Source organism: Trichechus manatus, unplaced genomic scaffold (assembly GCF_000243295.1).
Source record: "Trichechus manatus latirostris isolate Lorelei unplaced genomic scaffold, TriManLat1.0 scaffold00025, whole genome shotgun sequence".
Lineage (NCBI taxonomy): Eukaryota > Metazoa > Chordata > Mammalia > Sirenia > Trichechidae > Trichechus > Trichechus manatus.
The window spans coordinates 16,942,335-16,961,426 of NW_004443961.1; the positions used below are offsets into that span (position 1 = coordinate 16,942,335).

At 39.8% G+C, this 19,092-nt stretch overlaps 1 protein-coding gene across 1 annotated transcript in view; it reads left to right on the forward strand.

Moving 5' to 3' along the window:
• SH3GL2 (SH3 domain containing GRB2 like 2, endophilin A1) overlaps positions 1-19,092 on the forward strand; it is a 191,221-nt gene that overhangs the window by 126,122 nt on the left and 46,007 nt on the right. The window contains exon 2 of the mRNA XM_004373510.2: positions 10,713-10,781. Within this exon, the coding sequence (XP_004373567.1) occupies positions 10,713-10,781 (69 nt within the window). The remainder of the gene's footprint in view (positions 1-10,712; positions 10,782-19,092) is intronic.

Genomic DNA, 19,092 nt, shown 5'->3' on the forward strand with positions numbered 1-19,092 from the left:
TTCAATCCAATGACATTCCACCCTTTGGCCCCCAAAAAATCACATCCTTGCAACATGCAAAACATATTCACCCCATCATATCATAGCAAAAGTCTTAACTCCAAGTCCAAAATCCAAAAACTCCTCTTCATCTGTGAAATCTAGAATGCAAGTTGTCTGCTTTCAAAGTACAAGGGCAGAACAGGCACAAGCTAGACATTTCCATTACAAATGGGAGAAATTGTAGGGAAAGAAGGGATAACAGGCACGAGCAAGTCAGCAGAACACATTACATTAGCCCTCAAGGCTTTGAAAATAAGCTTCTGTTTTCTGAGACATTCACGCAGTAGCCCTGCCCTCCAGACTCTGGGTATTGGCCACACTCTCCAGATTCTGAAGGGAGGCCCCTCTGCCCTGGGCTTCAGTTCCACCTTCCAGGCCCACTGGGACAGCAACTCTGCTCCCTAGGCTTTAGGTGGCCCCATTCTCCCAGTCCATCTGAGCGGCGACTCCACTCTCAGAAACACCAGAGGCCATGGCTCTACCCTTTGAAGCCCCAGAGGTCCTGGCCATGCCTTTTGAGATTGAGGCAGCTTGGCTTTCTGTGTTCCTTGCCTCTTCAGCTTCTGTTTCCTGGTTTCTTGGCCTCTCGGCTCCTTGGCCTCACGCCCACATCTGCCCTGCTGGGGCAAGTGTTCCAAAGCTCTGTAGCCCCACCAGTAAGTGCCTGGAGGCACCTCACTCTGCCAGTAAAGTTTGGCTGGAAGGCACTCAGCTCTCTTGCTCCGTGGGTCGGCTCCAGCGCTGTCTGGTGCCAGTCTCCTGGTTCTGCTGCTGTTTCTTACAATTTGTGCCTTCTCTGGTGTTAGCAGTTCTCTTCACTTCCTTCTGAGTCTTCTATCCATTCACAGTTTCAAAACTGCTTCCACATTTTAGGTAGCTGTTAGAGCAGCACCCCACTTTCTTGTACCAAATTCCATGTTAGCCGTCCACGTGTGGTATTTCTGTTATAGCAGTACTAGATGACTAAGATGAGGGTCTTCCTTTTTTTCGCTGACCCTCTACTAAGCATGATGTCCTTCTGCAGGGACTGATCCCTCCTGATAACATGTCCAAAGTATATGAGACTAAGTCTTGCCATCCTTGCTTCTAAGGAGCATTCTGGCTGTACTTCTTCCAGGACAGATTTATTCATTCTTCTGGCAGTCCATGGTATAGTCAGTAGTCTTCACCAACACCATAATTCAAAGGCATCAGTTCTTCTTTGGTCTTCCTTATTCATTGTTCAGCTTTCACATGCATATGAGGGGATTGAAAACACCGTGACTTGGATCAGGCACACCTTAGTCCTTAAAGTGACATCTCTGCGTTTTAACACTTCAGAGAGGTGCTTTGCAGCAGATTTGTCCAATGCAATATGTTGTTTGATTTCTTGACTGCTGCTTCCATGGGCATTGGTTGTGAATGTAAGTATTGAAATAGTTTGTTTCTATATCCATATATCCCACTGTCTTAGTTATCTAGTGCTGTTACAACAGAAATACCCCAAGTGGGTGGCTTTAACAAACGGAAATTCGTTCTCTCATGGCCTAGGAGGCCAGAAGTCTGAATTCAGGGCACCAGCTCCAGGGGAAGGCTTTATCTCTCTGTTAGCTCCGGGGGAAGGTCGTTGTCATCAGTCTTCACCTGATCTAGGAGCTCCTCAGCACAGGGACCCTGGGTCCAAAGGACACACTCTGCTCCTGGTGCTTCTTCCTTGGTGGCAAGATGTCCCTCTTCTGTCTGCTTGCTTCTCTGTTATATCTCAAAAGTGACTGCCTCAAGATACAACCTAGTCATGTAAACTGTGTCCTACGATTGTGTCCTGCCTTGTTAACGTAACTGCCTCCAATCCTGCCTCTTTAAATCATACCCATTAAAAAAAAAAAAAAAAACCCTTTGCCAACGAGTTGACTCCAACTCATAGCAATCCTATGGACAGAATAGAACTGCCGCATAGAGTTTCCAAGGAGCGACTGGTGGATTCAAACTGCTGACCTTTTGATTAGCAGCTGAGCTCTTAACCACTTCATCACCAGGGCTCCCATGAACACCATAGAGGTTAGGATTTACAACACGTAGGAAGATTACATCAGATCACAAAATGGAGGACAACCACACCCTCCTGGGAATCACAGCCTAGCCAAGTTGACAGACATTTTTAGGGGACACAATTAAATCCATAATACCCACCAAACTATGAATTCCCAGAGGGCATGGCTCATGTCTTTGCATTTGAAACCTCGAATGCTAGTAAAGTCCTTGGTACATAGTCGGCACTCAATTTTACTTCTGTGGTATTTATTCTGTTTAGTGGCTTTAATCCTAAACATGATCTGTTGTCTTTTTTATAAAGAATGGGATTTGTATCAAAATAACTCTTATCTGGAAAATATACAAAGAGTACTCTTCAAGCACTTTTCATGGCATTTTTACTTTCCCTCCTTATTCCTAATTTATAGTCTGCCTATGGTACTATAAATAGCACTGCAGCAATCGGAAATAGACATCAAATTTGAGTTGCAAGGGCTCTTAGAACTCTTTTGGTTATCCAGCCCCCTACCCTACCCCATTATGTGAATGAGGAAACCAAGGCCCGGAGAGGTTTGTAGTTTACTTAGGTCACAAAACTAGTTGGTAAGAAGGGAAGAGCTTTCCAGGAAAGTCTGTCTTAACAAATGAAATCACAGGGTTACTCCTCCTTGCCTTATCAAATGAGTCATCTGGCATTAGGTTCTAGGTCACTATTTATTAACCAGGTATGAAATAGATCATTAATTACTGGCACCTACCTCAGTTTGTGGCACAGTGGTTAAGAGCTCAGCTGCTAATCAAAAGGTCAGCAGTTTGAATTGACCAGCTACTCCTTGGAAACCCTATGGGGCAATTCTAGTATGTCCTATAGGGTCACTATGAGTCGGAATTGGCTTGATGACAGTAGGTTTTTTGTTTTATTTTTCACCACCCTTTGTGAGTTCTGTGTTTTGTTTTGTTTTGTTTTTCCCCTTCAAGGAAATTTATGACTGAGCTTTAAATAGAATTTTAAAGTACTCTAGCCCCAAGTCAGAGAGTTTATTTTTGGCAAACATTGTCTTCATAGAATTTGTCCAATTTCAGTGGCTTATTGCAGTGGACTATGAAAATGTACAAAATTTATCCCATTGCCAGGGATGGTAAACTTTATGGAAATGTCATCCCTGTCTGCTGCACCCCTCCTTAATTACTCTTTATCTGACGAGGAATTAGATTATTTGGGAGAGTCGAAAAATAGAGGCATATCAGTGGTGACTTTTCAGTATGTGCATTGTACATACTTTTTTTATGTTCTAGAAGACAAAAATAGGTCACTTGTAAGTGAAGTTATATTGGTAGTTGCCTTCTTAGTCACTCCTGACTCATGGCAACGTTTTAGGTGACACATAGTTATAAACTCTTTCCAGTGAGGGCCTGTGAGCTCAGCATGATGCTTATATAATAAATACTGTCAGCTCCCTTTGAGGGACGTATGTAAGGAATTAGCCACATATTCTGTGGGAAATTTTCACTTTGGAAAAATGAAGCTTCAGAAAGTTGTTACTTTTAACCCCAGTGAAACACATCAAAAACAATTAGAACATCATGCAAATAAATTTCTACACTTCCAATATAGTATCTGACAAATAGCAAGATAGACTGGAGACTGGGAAAAGGGCCAAGTGCTTAGCTCACCCAAACCCATTTTAAAGTTTTTAGTTCCAGATAGTCAAGGAAAATCAGTCTTAATTCTGTTGAATTCTTGGGGGAAAATTTTGGGTTTTTATATTATATGAGAGAAACCTTCTCACTTTTCTTCAATATACATATTCCACTTAATAGTAAGAAACAGTCAGAATTAGCTTAATTTAAATTGAAGCAAATGCCTTTACTCATTTTCTAAGAAAATCTTAAATTTCTGGGTGGGGGAAAATAAATATATTTTGTTTGAAATCCATTTCAGAACATCATGACATTTAAGCATTCCAGTTTAATGACAGCTGAGAAGAACTAGTGTGAGACTTATATCCCATAAAGTGAATCCACACTACCTTTGAAACATGGGAATACCACCATCTGGAAATACAAGATCTACTTGTATTTAGCCAAGTTCTAAAAAAATAACTGCTGTAACTTTGACTCTCCTGTTTCCTTGGGAGTATTTGACATGTCTTCAAGTACTGCCATTATAGTTTTGTTTTTAGTACCTTACTAATGAATAATGATTAAAGAACTTTCATGATGAGTCAGAGTATGAGCTTCTTTTATTTATTATCGTAGGTTGATGCCTTTCTCAAAGTATTGGGAAAAAGGTACAGTGACCCAGAGGGATGGTGATTATGACTGCTTTCTAAAGAACTTGTGCATTAAGTAATGTACCTTAATAATGCATTTAAGGCAGTCGCAAAAGGACAAACAATGTATGATATCACTTACATAAAATAGTGAGGATAGGCAAATATATAGACACCACAGTTTCTTAGTGATTTTTATTTGTTAGTTGCCATTGAGTCTATTCTGAATCATGTGACATTATAGGTGATAGTTATATATGTAAACTAATATATATGTGTATATATATGGATATATACACATATACATACACACACATATATATATGTGTGTATAAACCAGGATTGATGGAAGAATGTATACCATTAATGCTAATTGAAATTATAATAGAAGTAATATGGTGGATGAGTGTAGAATGGTTACAATTAAAAAGTTAAATTTTTCTTTAACTTGGGCTACCATATATAAAATGTCATATAGCATAGTTTGTTGAATGCCTGGTGCTGGTAGAGAAAAAGAGATTATATTTCAGAGGACAGAGTAAACTCTCCAAAAGGAGAGATTGAGCCATTGCTAACTCATAGCTAAGGGTCTTCCTTGCATTTATGTGCATTTTGGAGAATCTCAGAATGACCATTGAGATAAAATTTCTTCAGCTGTAAGTGCTCTGTAAGCACAGTCTCAGATGTTTTGAAACAAATATACAGTATGATTCTTGCTTTTAGCATCTTACAGTTCAGATGAGCAAAGGTCCTCAGCAATTCTACTCAGCACGTGATTTGTTCCAAGTAGTCTAAGAGATATTGCATGTCACTAAGAGTACAAAGGAAGTCTACTCACTTCCATCTGGGATGGGCTGTCAAGGATGATGGAGAAGGTGAAATCTGGGCAAGCTCTGAGACAACTGGTAGGATTTAAAGAGTATAAAAGAGTAATCAGTCTAGGTAAAAACAGAGGGAATGAACACAGCACATTCGGTGGATGGTAAGGAAACCTGAGAGCCCTGGTGGCACAACGGTTAAGCACTTGGCTGCTAACCAAAAGATTGGTGGTTGGAACCCACCAGCAGCTCCACAGGAGAAAAGACCTGGATATTTGCTTCTGGGAAGCCCTATGGGGCAGTTCTACTCTGTCATATGAGGTCGCTGTAAGTTGGAATCAACTCATCAGCACACAACAAATAACAAGGAAAACTTTGATGATGAATAGTAGGAGATAAAACTGAACAAAAACAGAAGTTAGGAGGCAAAGAAATTCTCGAGTGTGGGAGGCAGGAGTGAATTTGGTTTTAAGTCTATTGAATTTCACTGATGAGGTGATTTTCAAGGAGACCTTTATAAAAGGCATTTGGAGATATGGTAGTGGTGGTGGTTGTTAGGTGCTGTAAGGTCAGTTCTGACTCACAGTGACCCTTTGTACAACAGAATGCCTGGTCCTGCACCATCCTCACAATTGTCACTGTGTTGCAGCCATTGTTGCAGCCACTGTGTCAGTCCATCTCGTTGAGGGTCTTCCTCTTTTTCACTGGCCTTCTACTTTGCCAAGCATGATGTCCTTCTCCAGGGACTGGTCCCTCCGGAGAATATGTCCAAAGTACATGAGATGAAGTCTCGCCATCCTTGCTTCTAAGGAGCATTCTGGATGCACTTCTTGCAAGACAGATTTGTTCGTTCTTCTGGCAGTCCATGGTATATTCAATATTCTTCACCAACACCATAATTCAAATGCATCAGTTCTTCTTCAGTCATCTGTTAATTGGTTAGTAAATGAAATGTAATGCTGGGAAGAATTAGAGTTGCAGCTAGAGCATGCAGCACCTTCTGCCTAGAGGTGACAGTTCAAGTGGGAAGGATGAGTCATTGTTGGAAAGCAGTGCAGCATCCTTTGGGCTGGACACAGTGCTCATTTATTTCATCTGTCGCTTGCTGCTGGTTCCGTGTGACATGTTTCTTATTTGGTCTGTGGAGAAGAATAGTAAGCATGAGACAACACCACCACAGACTCAAAATTAAGACCGTTTTAAAGTGTGAGTTGATCATATTGTTTATTTTATTTGTTAAAAGTTGTGCCTTTTTAAGACCATCCCAGAGTGGGGTGATCAGTCTTATTTGCCTTGGTGTATGCCGTCTTAACATTAATTATTCACCTTTATCTTAATATTCACAGCAATACGTGGTTCAATTTACTGAGTAGTTACTGTGAGGAATACAAATAAGATAGGTGAAAATAATGTTTTTGATTTGATTAGAATACAGAGTGTATGGAGGAGTCCCTGGGTGGTGCAAACGGTTAACACACTCAGCTACTAACCAAAAGGCTAGAAGTTCAAGTCTATTCAGAAGCACCTTGGAAGAAAAACCCTGGTGATCTACTTCCAAAAAATCAGTCATTGAAAACGCTATGGAGCACAGTTCTACTCTGATACATGTGGGGTCACCATGAATTGGAGTCAACACAATGGCAGCTGCTTGGAGAATATAATGGCAGATAAGATTAGACAAATAAGCACTCAATGTTGTGCTAAGTGGGTGCCATTGTAGATTTTGAACAGAGGAGTTGTATTTTTAGGTTTTTAGAAGGTGCAGTGGGACATAGTGGGGTGTATTGGCTCTCATGTAGTGTTCTGTTTGATTCAAATATCTTTCGCTGATCTTGGCGTAAATAGATCCTAAATTTCTCAAATGGCAAGCATATTAGTGAAAGTATACTAAACTGCATCAGAAAATATTCAATACTATGAAACCTTAGTTTTAGGAACCATCTCACTGGAAAAGAGTAGGGCAAACAGTTCTTAAATAAATGATCCCAGGTAATGCAAACAAAACTCCTTGTTGGCCAGATGGATTCAGAGTCTGTATTCCTCACCTTGGTTCCTATACAGCAAACTGTAGGAAGATTTAGCAACATTATTTAAAGAAAAGGAGGAGAAAACAATTGCCACACTCCTCAGGAATGAGTCAGTTGTTACTTAGCCCACTGTTTCATGCAGTGCCTTGATATATTTGGATCCTTTATGACTTGGAAAAATAGCCCAGAGAACAATGTAGATGTTACTTTGAATATTATTTGTTTGCAGGAATCTAATTAGATAAGAAAATTTTAAATCAACCAGCTAATCAGACCATTACCAGTATCCGACTGCTCACATCATTTGTTATGTTTGTGGAGCTGTTTCTCTCAGAGCAGCTCAAATAACAGCTTTTGTAGAGAAGAGAAACCGTCTCTCTCTCACACACACACATACACTCACTTACACAGCAAACACAGCACCTGTAAACCAAATAGTTAAAGCCAGTGGACTGATGAGTTAGCCTCAGTGTGGACTACCAGAACTGGTTTCAATTTTTTAACACCTGGAGTTATCCCATTTTATATCCCAGCTACTGTAGTGCTCAGTTGTTGATAGATGCAAAAAGGGGGGAAATGGAAATCACTCTCAATTAGTTGAGTAATATAGGATTGTGATATTGGTCCTTGTGCTTTTGATGAGAGCCGTGTTTTACTTCCTAAATATCGTCAAAATGTGAGTAACCCAGTATTACCAAGATTCTCTAATGATAAATGGGCACATTAAGGATAAATGGACACATTAAGGATAAATGGACACATTACTCGGCTATGTGTTTTACATGTCAGCTTGGCAAGTAAAAATGTTTCATTCCAGATAATTGGAGGGCTTTATATATAAGGATCCTTTTTGACAATAATGGGGCCTTGGAATATAATTGAGTTCCCAGACATTGGTGACAGTCAACTGAGATGACAGTTGATTTGGGGTTGTGTAGCAAATTTTTCTTATTGTGTAGGAGTTTGACTAGATTCATTTCCTAGCCCAAATTTTGCTGTAAACCATACATTTCAAGAGTGGAGAATAAAAATAGGGGCTAAAATATAAGTTAAATCTGCTGTTACTGAGCAAAGTTAGAAGGAGGGAGTCAGTGTGACATAGTAAAAATTTGCTTCACTGGTGGTCAGCTTGGTGATAGGGAGAGGCTGCTATTAATAAACTTTAAGGCTCCTTCATCCCCGATTTTCTATAACTTAAACCTGAACATGCAGGGCAACTCAATGATACTTGGAAATCCATTAGGATATCCTAATCAGAATTTTAACTCCTTCTTCCCTTTCTGAAATGGTAAATTTTTTCTTAGGAATGCAGGTAGGAAAGCCAATTACTGGACAAGATCACAGTTGTTACAGATTTTAAATTTGGTAGTATTGATGCCAGAAAAAGCATGGACCTGTACAAACTGCTGATATAGGTAATATTAGCATCACTCTGGGCACTGGTTAAGTGAGAGGGCTGATATCAAAGATCAAGAGTTAAGACAACAAATCCAACTCTGGGCATCTGATTCTAATGGAGCTCCAGACAGAAAGGGTCAGCACCAGGGACAGCTCTCCAAAGCCAGGGTTACCGTTGAGTTGATTCCGACTCTTAGCATGTGAAAACTGCATTCAGGCCGCTACCATAGGCAGATAATTTATATAGTGCTCAGGTTTCTTGTCTGCAACATAGCAATAATATCTGCTTCTGCTCCACGTAGTTCTCAGGGTACACATCAGATGATGAATTGCAAGTAAAAATGTGTGTCTAGATAAATTAAAAATACTAATATTGTTTTTATTAACCTTTCACTTTTAATGAAAGTGACCTTGTTGACCTTTATCTACCTAAGACTGTATTATGTTAATGAAAATTACTAGATTCTTCTCAAGGTATGAAACAGCAGTTAAATAAACTAATGGGAGAGACCAAGATACTATAAGCAGATATACAGTTTATTGGTGAGAGAGAACCAGGATTTGTGGCATTCCTTGTAGCTTCAGAAACAGGTTCTTACATTTATTATGTCATTTAGTTTCTAACAACTCAGTACGTTAGATTAACAAAAAAAAAAAAAAAAACCCGTTGCTGTCAAGTCGATTCCGACTCATAGCAACCCTATAGGACAGAGTAGAACTGCCCTGTATGGTTTCCAAGGAGCGCCTGGTAGAATCAAACTGCTGACCTTTTGATTAGCAGCTGTAACTCTTAACCACTATGCCGCCAGGGTTTCTGTGTATTGAATTATTCAGCAAAAAGTAGAGTCAGTCCATGCCATGCTCTTTCATCACACCATATTCCTTCTGTTACTGCTGATGGGGTGGGATGGGTGGCATCTTGTTTGCAGGGCCAGAGTGGTGACAGAACACAGACTGGGGGCTTTTCTAAGAGTGGTCTCTTCTGAAGGTTTTCTTGATACCAGAAAGCAGGAGTGGTGTACAGAGAGAGAGAGAAAGAAAGGAACATACCTCAGCCACCTTCAAAAAGGGAATATCAGAGTTTCCACCGCCAGGGGATAGAGCCAGGTGTCCAGTGGCCCCTTCATAGGGAGGGCGCCTCGCTCAATGGGATGACTCAGGTTGTTACTGAGATTGCTGCAGGTCTGATCATGGTGGGGATCCTCTGCAAAGACCCTCAACACAATCGCTAGGGAAGGAAATTTAAAAGTATATTTTAATATCAGTGTGTGATAAGTTTATGTAATACAGTGAAATCTTAGTGAAAAGTATCTATCTTTACAATTATGTATTTTAAGATGAATGAAGTCTTGTATCCATTAGTACTTTATATTCCTGTCTTTAATGAAACCAAAGTATTTATCTTGTGATCCCTTCATACATTTTTATTAAACATAATTTGAATCTTTATTTCAGAATAGAATAGTATGTATAATTTTTTGATAAACATGAATTTTACATGTGTAAAATGACCATTTGCCTATTTAGTGGATGAGTATAAAATGTATGATAATTGGAAATGATTTGATAGCAAAGAAATGCCCTCATCAACTTTCCTTATAGTTTATCTTATGTGTATGAGGATGTAGACCCTTTATAAGACTACTTCGTGAGTCCTTTCATATGAAGATCAGCTGGGCTTATTTTTTTTTAAACCAGTTTGATAGATGGCTATGATTATCTGTTCAATAGCCCATTGAGGAGTAGTTTGAAGAAGTAGCAGTTTTCTACCTAGATAGCATTTTAGCTCCAATATCAAAACAAAATTAGTATTGTATGATGCTGCTGTCCCTCAGAACTTTTGAAAGGAAAATGTTAGTTATTAGATAGTTATGTAGTGATTTGTATAATAGAAACAGCACTTGGGTGGAAATCAGAAGATACAAGTTTGAATCCTTGCTTCATCACCTATCAGCTGTATTGCCTTGGTAAGTTGTTTAAACTCAGTCACAGTTTACTCCTGTGAAAGACTGTCCACCTATGTCATAGAGTGGTTGTAGGGTTACTTTAGATGATGTTTGTGAAAGTGCTTAGAACTTTTAACACAGCTTTTTAAAAAGAAATTTCATTTATAATAATTCTCCTATTTTTGCTATTTTCTACAGAAAGTGAGTGAGAAGGTTGGAGGAGCTGAAGGAACCAAGCTAGATGATGACTTCAAAGAAATGGAAAGGGTAAGTCTTTGCCACTTAGACTTCCCTTTGACATGAAATTGTCCACCATGCTAAGAATAGCAAGGATAAAGGGAAGAGGAAACTGTTCGCCATTGGTTTATAAAAATACGTTTTGTTATTCTTAAAAATACTCTCCTTTTAGTTGATTATTTACACAGAAAAGGTAAAGAATCCTGACTTTCCTTTGAGCTATCCTGAGAACAAAGCCTCAGTGGGCTGAAATGTCACAATGCACTTTCCCTGTTTGATTTTATCTTCACTTTTCCAAATGAGAACAATGTGAATCTGGTGTTTAAATTTAGGTTAGGTGGGGAGAAAAGAGGAGAAGTTAGGGGAATGATGTCCCAAGTGTTTTTAGGAGAGCTTGTGTGTCTCCCTGGCTTTAGAAGACTTGTCTGACAGGACGGTGGCCCCAGAGGCACTAGGGTCCAGTGGAGAGAACACAGTTTGAAGCCTGCCAGCCTTGGTCCAAACTCCACTTCCACATTGGTTGTGCAGTTTATTTCTCTGGGATGCCATCTTTTGTAAATGTAAAGTGGGAATAATAACTCCTACTTTAAGGATTTTTATTAAAGATTAAAAATAAGGTAAATCATTTAGCATCCTGCCTACAAGATAGCAGGTTCTCCGCAAGTGACGGTGGAGGTGGTGAACAAAATATCTCATTTTATTTATCTCGTGACATAAGCCACATTTCTTTCATTTTTCATTCACATTGAGACTGTTCATAGCAAGTGATATTTAGGCTTACAACGAAGAGTATGCATTGCATTGTGCACAGAAATCTTTTGGGTGCTAAGTTGCTGATAGGTAAAGGATCGGGGGTACAAATTCTGCATTTGCACACATCTGAGAATTATGAACACTTATTTTTGTAGGTATTTTTTAAAAGTAAATTTTTTTCTTTATATTCTGATTTTGGCTTTACTAGAAGCTTGCTATTGTTGTTGTTAGGTGTCACTGAGGCAGTTTTTGACTCAGCAATCCATGTGACAGAGTAGAACTGCCCCATAAGGTTTTCTATGCTGTAATCTTTGCAAGTGTAGATCGCTAGGTCTTTTTCCTGTGGAGCTGCTGGGTATGTTCTAACCACCAAACTTTCACTTAGTAGTCGAGCACTTAACCATTTGCTCCACCAGGGCTAGGAGTCTGATTTTGTTCTTGGTCCATATCAGTTGCAGTGGGCAACCTCAGTTTTGCTATTTTTTGCTATGTTTGAGTGAAGAGTCAAACAAAGAACTCACCACTTGGTGGGTTCGAACCACCAACCATTAGGCTAGTTGTTGTCATTAGGTGCCATCGATGGGTTCCAGCTCACAGCGATCCTGTGTAGAACAGAACGAAACAGTGCTCCATCCTGCACTGTCCTCACAATCGTTGCTATGTCTGAAGCTGTTGTTGCAGCCACTGTGTCAACCCATTTCATTGGGGGTCTTCCTCTTTTTCACTGAACCTGTACTTTACCAAGCATGATGTCCTATTCCAGGGACTGATCCCTCTTGGTAACATGTCCAAAGTATGTGAGATGAAGCCTCACCATCCTTGCTTTTAAGGAGCATTCTGGCTGCACTTCTTCCAAGACAAATTTGTTCGTTTTTCTGGCCGTCCATGGTATATACAGTATTCTTCTCCAACACCGTAATTCAGAGACATTAGTTCTTCTTCAGTCTTCCTTATTTATTGTCCAGCTTTCACATGCATATGAGGCGATTGAAAATCCCATGGCTTGAGTCAGGCACCCTTTCGTCTTCAAAGTAAGGTCTTTGTGTTTTAACACTTTAAAGAGGTCTTTTGTAGTAGATTTGCCCAATGCAATATGTCGTTTGATTTCTTGACTTCTGCTTCTGTGGTCGTTGATTGTGGATCCAAGTAAAATGAAATCCTTGACAACTTCAGTCTTTTCTCCGTTTATCATACTGTTCCTTACTAGTCCAGTTGTGAGGATTTTTGTTTCTTTATGTTGAGGTGTAATCCATACTGACGGCTGTAGTCTGATTTTCATCAGTAAGCGCTTCAAGTCCTCTTTACTTTCAGCAAGCAAGATTGTATCATCTGCATATTGCACGTTGTTAATTAGGTTGTTAATTAGTCTTCCTGTAGTCCTTTTGTCCCATTCTGCCTTTTGAGTCTGAAGGTGAAGTTTATTTTTCCTATTTCCTAGTAAAGAGTGAGTTTCTGAAGATTGTATTTCAAAATTTAGATATTCTCACAATAAAGTAAACTTCTGCTGTTGTTTGAAGAACATACCCCTGATTCTACATCTGCATTTTTACCTAAGTAAATTGAGAAATTTAGATTTCTGTGCAGTATGGAAATTGTCTTAGTCAATTTTATTCCTCACATCTTTTGTTTTATCTGTGGCTCTATTGCATATTTTGTATTTTCTACTCATGCTAAATTTCCATTAAATGTATAGATTTCTGTGGTAGCCCAAAAGCCTGTGCTTTGGACTTAGAATCTCACATATTTTGTTAGCTCAGTGTTCCTAAGCCTGCCATACAATCACTTTTCCACAGTCAGTTTTCTGATCCTCAAGCATTTAGGGTCGAGTGACTTTTGTTCAGCTGTGTTTCAGAGGTGCAATTAGACAAAAGAATGAAGTAAATTAGAGGTTTGCATCAAGCAGCACTGCTGAGAGAGAGAAGTGGGTTCTCCTAGAGGCTGCTTTCTAAATTAGCTGCCCCCAACACTCTCCTGCCGAGATGCAGTAAAGTCACCTTGTGTCTCTTAGCCCTCACTGCCTTCCCCTCTTAGAGCTGATGGGATGGAATCCCGTGGCTGTGTTGTCTCTGTACCACATCAGTTTCTCTTCTTCTCCTAAGTGCTTTGAACAAAATTGTTTCTGTCTTTGTTTTAAATGCTATATGCAGCTTACAAGCTTCATTAAACACATGCTGAATGTCTTACTATGGCACTAACATTGGGTAAATTTGTTGAAAACCTGCAGACTTTTTATCTAGAGGAAGTTCTGGAATTTGAGGGACTTCTGTTTCCATCAGTTGTTGCAACGAGTCTATATTTTTACTTAATTCACTCGGGAAATCAGCAGATGCCTCTTTGTGCCAGGCATTGTGCTCGGTATTAGGAATACAAAGATGATTAAGGCATAGTCCTTGCCTTCGAGGGCCTTCCGGTTCTGATGGAAGAAATAGGCACGTAAATCAGTGGCTTGCAGGACTCGGAACTTGGTGCTGTGGTGAGGATTCCCATGGAAGATGTAGGAGAGATGCCTAACTCAGTCTTGGTAGGTCAGTGGGGGCTTCCTGGGCTTGGGGTGGGGGTTGAGCTAAATCCTGAATTTTTGTATTGGCCCTGCATATATAGGGAATGCAGAAATCTAAGCCAAGGGGTCCAGTGTGTCTTTTTGCAGCCTGAAAAGTGGCCTGGGAAATCTCTCCTGTGGAAACCAGAAGGGTAGCAAGCTTGACTATAGACCACTTCAGTGAAAATGGCATCCTTTTTAGGGGACAGCCTTAAGTTTTAAGAAAACTAAGATGTACCACTGCATATGAGAGTAGGCTAAAAGAACTGTCAGTGCTTGGCCTTGAGAAAGAGGATTGTTCACAGAGTGGGGTGTGGAGAAAGGCTGGTAGGAGAATATCTGTGGTCATTGTCTTCATGCACTTAGTTAGCCACTGTGTAGACACTTCTGTGCAACCTCAAGTGGCAGAACTAGAATCAATGAGTAGAAATTGTGGGGAAATAGATTCTGGCTCAGTACAAGAAAAAACTGGCCGTTACATGTGTTAAACAAACCAACCAACCCAGCTTCAGCTGAGAATTAGTGATTTTCCCATCACTACCCTGTTCAAACAGAGGCTAAGCTGACCGTTCCCAACTGCCATGTGAAGCACACTCATCTTCACCCCTTGGGAGTTTTGTGGCAAGTAATTTGTTACAACATCACTTTTTAGTAAATTCTCTCTTGCTTGGATCCCAGTTAAGATGTTGAGTGGGAGAGAAAAGAGTAAAGTTTGAGTTAGCATACACAGAGTTTCGTATCTCGAAGTGTACCCAGGAGCATCTGCCGTGCTCATGTATGTCTTCATGGATTTGGTGGTGAAAGAGAAGATGTGAATTACTGTACTATGACAGTGTAGAATTGTAAGAAGGGTGAGAGCCCCAAAGAAGATTAGCATTAACGACATCTGTCTGCTTACTCTGACATTCAGTGAAAACAAGTTTCCTTTCAATTACTTGTTTACAAAATATTTCCTGGCTAATATTCATTGAAGTTAATACCCGAGATTAGCCCAAAAAATGCACTGGGACCATCTCAGCCTAGTGCCATGTTTATTTTTGTTTTTAAACACACTGTTTATTAATCAGGCTTTCTGAGTACACCAGGTAACTGCTTTACAGCAAGATAGACTGGGGACACGTACATTAAATTAACTCTTCCAAGTCAGTAGGGAACTATTAAAAACACTTTTGGGATATGTCTCACTGCCAGATAAACCATCCCAATATGCTTCTTTCCTCCTGTCTCTATGACTTGTTAATTTAGCTGTTCTAGTTCAGGGTTCTCAGTACTTTCTAAGTGGATATCTGCTCATTCTTAGTAATTGTATTTTCTTAACTTTGGTGGTAGAAAAATAAAGAATTTGAAAACATGTTAATATTTCATATGATATTTTAGTATTTCTTTTACATAACCACTGTGAGTTGCAGTATGTCCAAGTGAGTGCCTAGTTCATTTATTTCTTATTGATGGCAAAACCCCCAAACAAGATTGTCAGAAGAATGAGTAAATCAATCTTAGAAGAAATACAACCATAATGCTCATTAGAAACCAGGATGGCAAGACTCTGGCTCTCTTACTTTGCATACATCATCAGGAAAGACCAGCAGCTATAAAAGAACATCATGGTTGGTGTTGAGGGTCAGTGAAAACAAGGCAAATCCTCAGTGAAATGGATTGACACAGTAGCCACAACAATGGGTTCCAGCATATCAGGAAGATGGCACAGGACTGGGCAACGTTTTGTTTTGTTATATGTAAGGTTGCCATGAATTGGACCTGGCGTGATAACAACTAACAACAACAATTTTTCTTAAACACTGCTATTGCTTCCCCATGATAATATCTGGTATAGTGCTGTATCTAACAGTATACAATCATTATCTTCAGTTCTTTCCTTGTTCCACAAAGAACGCCATACTGTTCACGTGTGCCTCCACGGAAGTTAAGGAAACACTGAGTTATATTTACTCCAAGGGAGAAAAGTAACATTCAGATATGGAAACAATTAACTCCATTCTAGTCAATTCATTGCCTTTCAGTTCTCTTTTATGTTTTCTCTAAAGACTGAGATGAGCTGGTGAAATGATCAGCATTATCATAGGTTCAGAATGGCAGACCTCAGTGAAACTAGTACCTTCGCTCAGGGGTTGACAAACTTTGTCTCTAAGAGTTTTAGGCTTTGTGAGCCAAAGGGTATCTGGGGTTTCTGCTGAAATTTGAATTTTGTGTAATTATTATGTGAAATATTGCTCTTCTTTTGAATTTTTTCAACCATTAAAAAGTATAAATATAGGCAGTGGGCCAGCTTTGGCTGATTAGCTGTAATTTGCTACCCCATGCCTTAGCACGGTGCAAACAATTAGCTTACTTAGCTGCTAACTGAAACGTTGGAGGTTTGAGTCCACCAGAGGCACCTCACAAGAAGGTCTGCTGATCTGCCTCTGAAAAATCAGCCACTGAAAACCCTATGGATCACAGTTCTACTCTGATGCATGTAGGATCACCATGAGTCAGAATTGACTCAATGACAACTGTATTTTGGCCTTTCCAAGAAGAAGAAAAATGTTACAATGAGTGAGGAAGGTTGAGAGAGCTATTTTTCTCCCTACCCAAAGTTGTAAATTACCAGATTGGATGGTGGAGAAAGAACCTCTTGGCTGTAAAGTGTTGAGAGTTGCTAAAATCTTGGTATTGAAAAAATTATAGGAAAAAGATCAGAAGGGTCTTTGCTTTCAAAAAATATTAAAAACAAACAAACAAACCATTTTCCATCGAGTCAGTTCTGACTCACGGTGACCCCATAGGGTACTGGTTAAGAACAAAGACTCTGGAGCAAGAACTGGGCAAGTTTCTTAACCTCTCTGGATGTGTTTTCTCATCTGCATCATAGAGTTCGTGAGGATTAAATATGTCAGTATATTTAAAGCTCTTAGAATAGTTACTGGCAAATAGAAAGCACTTTGTGACGAAGGTTGTTATAGTTATTATTGAGGACAGAGATAGAGAAAAGTTGGAAAATGGTCAGCCTAGCAGCAGGTAACTTCAGGACAGCAAATGCTTATTGAGCATTTCAGTTCCTCCAACACTTTCTGAGAAAGCCTCTGGTCTCTGACCTTTGGAATTACTTTTCTTCCCATCATAGCCATACAGTTGACATAGAATTCTTAATCACTATCATACAGTCAGCAGGAGATCTGGGTTTTGTCCTTCTATTATGTATGCACCTGGACTTTCAATACTTTTATTCTGTTGACTAACCTTTGAATTTGTTTCCCTGGCATAAGACATTCCAGGATGTTGACTGCATAGTAGTTGGCTGACATTTTACCAATAATTCCAGGGCCTCTATGTATGGCTGCACAAGTTGTACACTGCACAACTCCAGGGAGCCACCATCTGCCTCAGAACTAGACACTACCTAGTATGTACTCAAATCTAAGACATTTTTAAAACTCAAATTATTCAAAAGGACAAGATACAGGGTTCATATGCAGGCAGGTATACCTGAAATACAGTGCTTTTTAAGGTAATTTTATACTATGATAACCTCACCCGAAAAAAGAAAGTGCTTTCCCCTATTGATTCCAGTAATAGCAAACCTCTTACACACACACACACACACAGTAATATGACACCATGGAATGGACAATTATTTCAGTATTAAAAAACTGAACTGAAAGATAAAGTCCACTGATGGGCGGGTTATGGACGAGAAGAAAACTTAACCCATGTTAGGCTGATTGTATATGTAGATGCAGCAGATTATGCAAAAAGTTTCTTGGAGTTGAAGGAGGAGCCCTTGAACTCCAATAAAAAAAAATTTCCCCATGGACTTAATTGATACCTGAAATTCCACCATTACAGATTAATTCCTTTCACTTGTATCTGTATCATGTATTACATGCATATACCTTAGCCAGTGGCCTGTGTTTATACTCATTAGTCATTTACCCTGTAGAATGAATGAGTGAACCACACATGTTGATAAGAAAAGGATTTCATGAGGGGAAGGTAGGGAGGAACTAACTGCATTGAACAGCTTAAAGGGGAGTGGACTTCTTGGGTACAAATGGTTAACGTATTCAGCTGCTGACAAAGGTTCGAGGTTAGAGTTCACCAAGAGGCACCTTGGTAGAAAGTCCTGGAAATCTACTTCTGAAAACTCAACCATTAAAAACACCTATGGAGCACAATTCTGCTCTGACACACATGGGATTCCCATAGAGTAGGAATCAACTCGAAAGCAACCGGTACTGGTTCTATGTGGGGAGAAGGATCTGACAGTGAGGTCATGGTTAGCTGCTGAGAGCACACTGACCATTCACAGTTTAGCGAGGGGTAGAGTCTAGCCCTAAGCTTTTTCTTTAGATTAGCTGAAGATTCAGGGACTGGCAAGAAGTGTTTGCTTGAGATTTTTATTTCCTTAGTTTATTCTCAGAAGTTAAATAAAAACTTTCCCTCTCTGACTCGAATAAACAGAGTTGATGTTGCATGGTTTTTTTTGTTTTGTTTTGTTTTGTTTTTTTCCTTTAGGCAGAGAAACCTGCCTGGACCACTGTAGACATCCACTAAGTGCCTCTGGGGCAAAATACAATTCATTACCTCCACCTTGTTCTCATCAGAGGATAATAAAATATATTTGGAAACAAATTTTGGGAAATTACTAGTTTTCTCGCTGAAAAAATGTTGGTTGTTGTTGTGTGCCATTGAGTCAATTCTAACTCATAGCGACCCCATGTGACAGAGTAGAACTGCCACATAGGCTTTTCTAGGCTGTAATCTTTACAGGAGCAGATTGCCAGGTCTTTCTCCTGCGGACCTCTGGGTAGGTTAAAACTGCCAACCGTTTGGTTAGCAGCCGAGCACTTAACTGTTGCACCACCAGGGCCCCTTTCTTTAGACAAAGAGGCTTTCCAAAGTCGATTGAGCATGGCTGACTGTAAAGCCATTATTACTCCTGATAACAACTTGGCCTCCTCCCTTCGACCTCACGACTTCCCATTGCTCTGTTGCACCACCAGCAGATATAGGTATACCCAAGCAAAAATAAAGGCTCTAAAGCTAGTC